This window comes from Siniperca chuatsi, linkage group LG14, assembly GCF_020085105.1.
Source record: "Siniperca chuatsi isolate FFG_IHB_CAS linkage group LG14, ASM2008510v1, whole genome shotgun sequence".
Taxonomy (NCBI): Eukaryota; Metazoa; Chordata; class Actinopteri; order Centrarchiformes; family Sinipercidae; genus Siniperca; species Siniperca chuatsi.
Window position 1 is genome coordinate 6,584,496 of NC_058055.1, and position 4,507 is coordinate 6,589,002.

General features: G+C 45.6%; 1 protein-coding gene across 1 annotated transcript; it reads left to right on the top strand.

Moving 5' to 3' along the window:
- Positions 1–315: 315 nt before the first annotated feature.
- On the top strand, positions 316–4,507 carry hspb1 (heat shock protein, alpha-crystallin-related, 1). Its single transcript, XM_044222497.1, has 3 exons — positions 316–835; positions 2,983–3,046; positions 3,726–4,507. The coding sequence occupies exons 1-3, from the start codon at positions 427–429 to the stop codon at positions 3,877–3,879; spliced, it is 627 nt and encodes a 208-aa protein (XP_044078432.1). The 5' UTR covers positions 316–426; the 3' UTR covers positions 3,880–4,507.

Consider the following 4,507-nt stretch of genomic DNA (forward strand, 5'->3'; position numbering starts at 1 on the left):
TAAGTCTGAGTGTATGTGCTCAGCAGGCCTGGTTGACTTCCCAGCAACCTTCCAGATTCTTCTGGCTCTTTAGGGCGTCCAGAGAGCGCGGGGAGGGGGGGGTTACACATATCAGGAGGGAGGCAGCACTAGACAGCTGCTGCTGGGGAGGGCCTTCCTGTTGGATTCCATTCGAGTGATACGTCTGCCACAAACAGAAATTCTAGTCCTTTCCATAAACATGTTGGGGGTGTGAGCTGGAGGGGGGGCTTGGGTCAGAAGGGAGGGCTCTGTTGACAGGGGTGGTGTCAGTGTGTATAAAAGCTCTTGGCTGAGAGGCAGACAGCACGTTGGGAAAACACTTTCAAAGAGGCCAAAGGGCTCTTCATCTGCAGCCAGCAGCTCTCCGCTACAGCGACACTCCTCTGCCGCCTAAACACAGCAGCCATGACAGAGAGACGTATTCCTTTCACCCTGCTCCGCACCCCGAGCTGGGACCCATTCCGGGACTGGCACCAGAACAGCCGCATTTTCGACCAGGCCTTCGGCATGCCGGCCCTTCCTGAGGACTTCGCCACATTCCCCAGCACCCACTGGCCGGGGTACATCCGGCCTTCCATCCTGGCCCCAGACATGGGCTCCATGATGACCCACACCCCCATGATGACCCACACCCCCATGATGTACCCAGGCGCCATGATGGCACAGCAGGCTCGTGCCCTGTCCCGCCAGGTGAGCAGCGGAATGTCAGAGATCAAGCAGACCCAAGACAGCTGGAAGGTGTCCCTGGATGTCAACCACTTCTCACCTGAGGAGCTGGTGGTGAAGACCAAGGACGGTGTGGTGGAAATCACTGGTGAGCACTCATTTCTCCTTCGCTGATCCCCTGTTTGTACTGTGCTGTTACCTATTCAATGCTGATTCAAGGAGCACAGTATTTTCAAAACTAAAAACCTGAGGTGTTGAAGGTAATTTCCTGTCAGGAAGAGTCAGTCTTTGATTGGACCGCTCAATCTAACAGCAAAGTAATAACACTTAAAAAGGTGCTCATATACAGGACAGATGAACTGGCAGGCAGATAACAGAATGTCTCACTTGGTGTACTTAGGATTTTTCTCTTCCCTCTACAAGAGAAAATGCTAAAAAAGGACAAAAGATAAAAAGACAGGAAATATTTTTGCTAGGTCAATAAGGCAGATGTATTGCTGCAGAGTTACATAATATCGTGAGACAATACACTGAGGGCGGGGGCTTTTGGCTGCACGCCTGCGAGATCCAAAACAACAAACAATTCAACATGTGGGAGTCGACTTGAACGCAGCGTTTTATTACACAGCCGGTTTCTTTTCTTGCCATGAAATGTTTTCATTGTCCGGCCCTGCTTGTGGAGGACCAAAGCAAACTGGGCAAACCTGAAGAAATGTGTGTGGAATGGATCATATAATAGCTTAGCTCTCTGAGGCCTTGAGTTCTCTTTTCTCTTAGTCGGTTTCAGCCTCTCTGTCTGCCATTTCACAAAGAATCATGCTCTTAGAGTAGGGGGTTTAACCGTGACTGCCCAGTGAGTCTGCTACTTTAAAAGGACTGCTGGATCTTGTCCAGGTCCAGGGTCCAGAGCTTGACTATAGCCAGTGTCTCACTGCTGAGAGACTGGGCATAGATAAACAAAGCACATGCTCCAAATGGAATTTGTCACCTCATGTATCTCATAGAACAAGGATGATATGTTTAAAGATGATATCATCGCTTTTAGTGAGGAGTATTGTATACACACCAAAGTGCAACCTCTTTATGCCACAGCCCTCTTCTGCGTTCTTTTCATGCACACTCTGAACTAATGACCTTTCATGTGCTAATTGAAAAAGTGCATGCTTGGCCCAGCTACACTCACACTAGCAGTGTTGTCCTGTTGAAAAGGGGACAGCTCCCTGAGGACAGCATCCTTTTTCAGCCCTGTTGTCATAACAAATATGATGTATTTAAAGCCAGAATGAAGGTCAAGGTTTCAACGCTGTGATGAGAGACCGACAGGACCTGATTAAGACTAGTGAGGGTCTTCTATGGCTGGTATGGCTGTGGCTACAAGGGTAGGAGCTGTAAAAGATAAAAATACCACCACAAAGCCTCCACAAACTCAAAATAGCACACTCATTGTACTGTTTGCAATTTTATGTGTTACTAATACACGTACAGTATAGTACTAGATAAATAAACATGTTATGACATTTAGGGAAAAATGCTTATTCACTTTCTTGGTGAGTTAGATAAGAAGATTGATACTACTCTCACGACTGTGCAGTTAATATGAAGCTAGTGAGATGGTTAGCCTAACTTAGCACAGCAAAGACCGGAATGGCCTGATTATTTCGTGGCCAGGCACTGTGACTTGCCTGCTGCCCTCATATTGAGCATTAACACAGGAGAGTCTCGGGCCTTTTTCGCTTTTTTCACGAGTTTTGCGCCCACTGTTTCTCCTACACGCTTGGAAGGCAAGCGGTATTCAGTTGGTTGCAATCTGCAACTTCACCGCTAGATCCCACTAAATCCTACACACTGGTCCTTAAAGCGAGTTATAGATATTAGGCACTAGTTATAATAATAGTTATAAGGTATAATAGTTCACACACTTGCCATTGTTTACATGTGCATGAGGTGAGCCTAAGCAATATTTGAATTAAATATGTATATGAATTGTAGGGGATAAGTGGTATAAAATTATGGATTACAAAGTCAGCATGCATTCGGTCTGAAACGGGTACTCACATCTGTTCCACAACATGCAGTTATTCCCTCTACTAGTGCTGTGTTCATTAAGCAGCTTCCGTATCCCTTATTGCTTTTATTTCCATTTAATATTCATTTTACAAATACATGCAAGATGTCTTCTTGCAGAATTGGTGCACCATAATACATTCATTTAGTTATAAAGTGAATTTATTAAAGCGAGTGTATCTTTCAGATTAGTGCCACATTTAGATAAAAGTATGTTGTCTGTGTCCTTAGGCAAGCACGAGGAGCGGAAGGACGAGCATGGTTTTGTGTCCAGAACTTTCACCAGGAAATACACGTAAGTAGCTGAATGTTTTAAAGTTAATTAATTATGAAAGAATAAGTGTGTAGAATAAGATTTTACCAAAAGTTTTGTTCTTGATCACTTTTTACAAGTCTGTAGTCCAGTTGATGAAAGGAAGCTACTGGCCACGCAATATGTCAACAACTCACTTCAAAACTACCAGATGTCATATTAAAACGGGTTTGTTGTGGCTGTTTGATGGTGGCTTTGCAGTGAATTTTCATGGAGGAAATGCATTTCTCAGGCTGGCTTCAGATTCCTGTGATTCTCTTAATGGGGCTTTGCTGCCGTGAGTCTCTTTAGTTTTGGGTTGGTCCAGCCTGTAGAGGGCTGGCTGCTGCTGATAGCTGAATTTCATGCTCTGAAAAGCAGCAGCAGCAGCAGTAGCAGCAGCCTCCACCTCCTAGCGTTCATCCCGCCTCTGTCTGAGTTTTTAGCTTCATAGGACTCTGCTGCCATCCAGGGGCCACAAAAACACAGTGAGAAGACAAACTGAGCTGGTCTTGGATCTGATTTTACTCCATCAAGGGTGACTCAGGCATTAATGTTTCAGTCAGTCTTTGATTAAGTACTGGCAGTGATGCTTTTCTCATCAACACTGGAGCTCTTTGTAAATGCACTGGAGGGATTTGTTAGACTCACGATCTAATTGTGCTTTATTGCTCGCCTCCAGCCTCCCCTCATCAGCTAACATTGAGAAGGTGACCTCCTCCCTGTCTCCTGAGGGGGTGCTGACCGTGGAGGCTCCTTTGATCATACAGGCCATCGAGTCCTCAGAGACCACGATACCTGTCAACGTGGACAAGGGTGGCGTGGTGAAGAAGTAGGAAGAAAAGCAACGCAGTGTCTCCTACACACACACACACACACACACATTCAAACAAGCACTTTATTTCTACTAACTTGCTTCTAGAAAGGTGAGGAAGCAGCTTATCGCTATTCCTAAAGCAGGCTTGTTCACACGCCAGAGAGAGAAGAAGAAGGGATTGCGCTTGCTCTTCTCTCTCTCCTCCGTCTCTGGTAATGAGCCGACCCCAGTTGAGCGCACTGTGTAAACACATCTGCACCAGTGCCATATGCCAGCTCTTTCTGCTGTAATTACACTCTTCATCAGAATGTGGGAAATCTCTGCTTAGCCCCGCTCACAGCTTTCTTTTTGTTTCTCCCTCACTTACACCCACATACACCTTTCTCATTTCTATTAAGTAAATCTCCTTCACGCTGCCTCTACAGACACACTAAAGACTACAATAAAGCAGACTGTAGTAGCAGTGATCTTGTAAATTAAAGAACCAAGGTCCCAGGAGAGCACACACACCACCACAAGTGCAGAACAATGCCTGTTAGCAATCACACTGTGGTCTCCCTGGACTGGAAATAGACGGGTTGTATCTGTAATTGCCGTTGGAAAAAAACAATTCAGTCATGCAAACACAGAATAAAGAACAAACAACA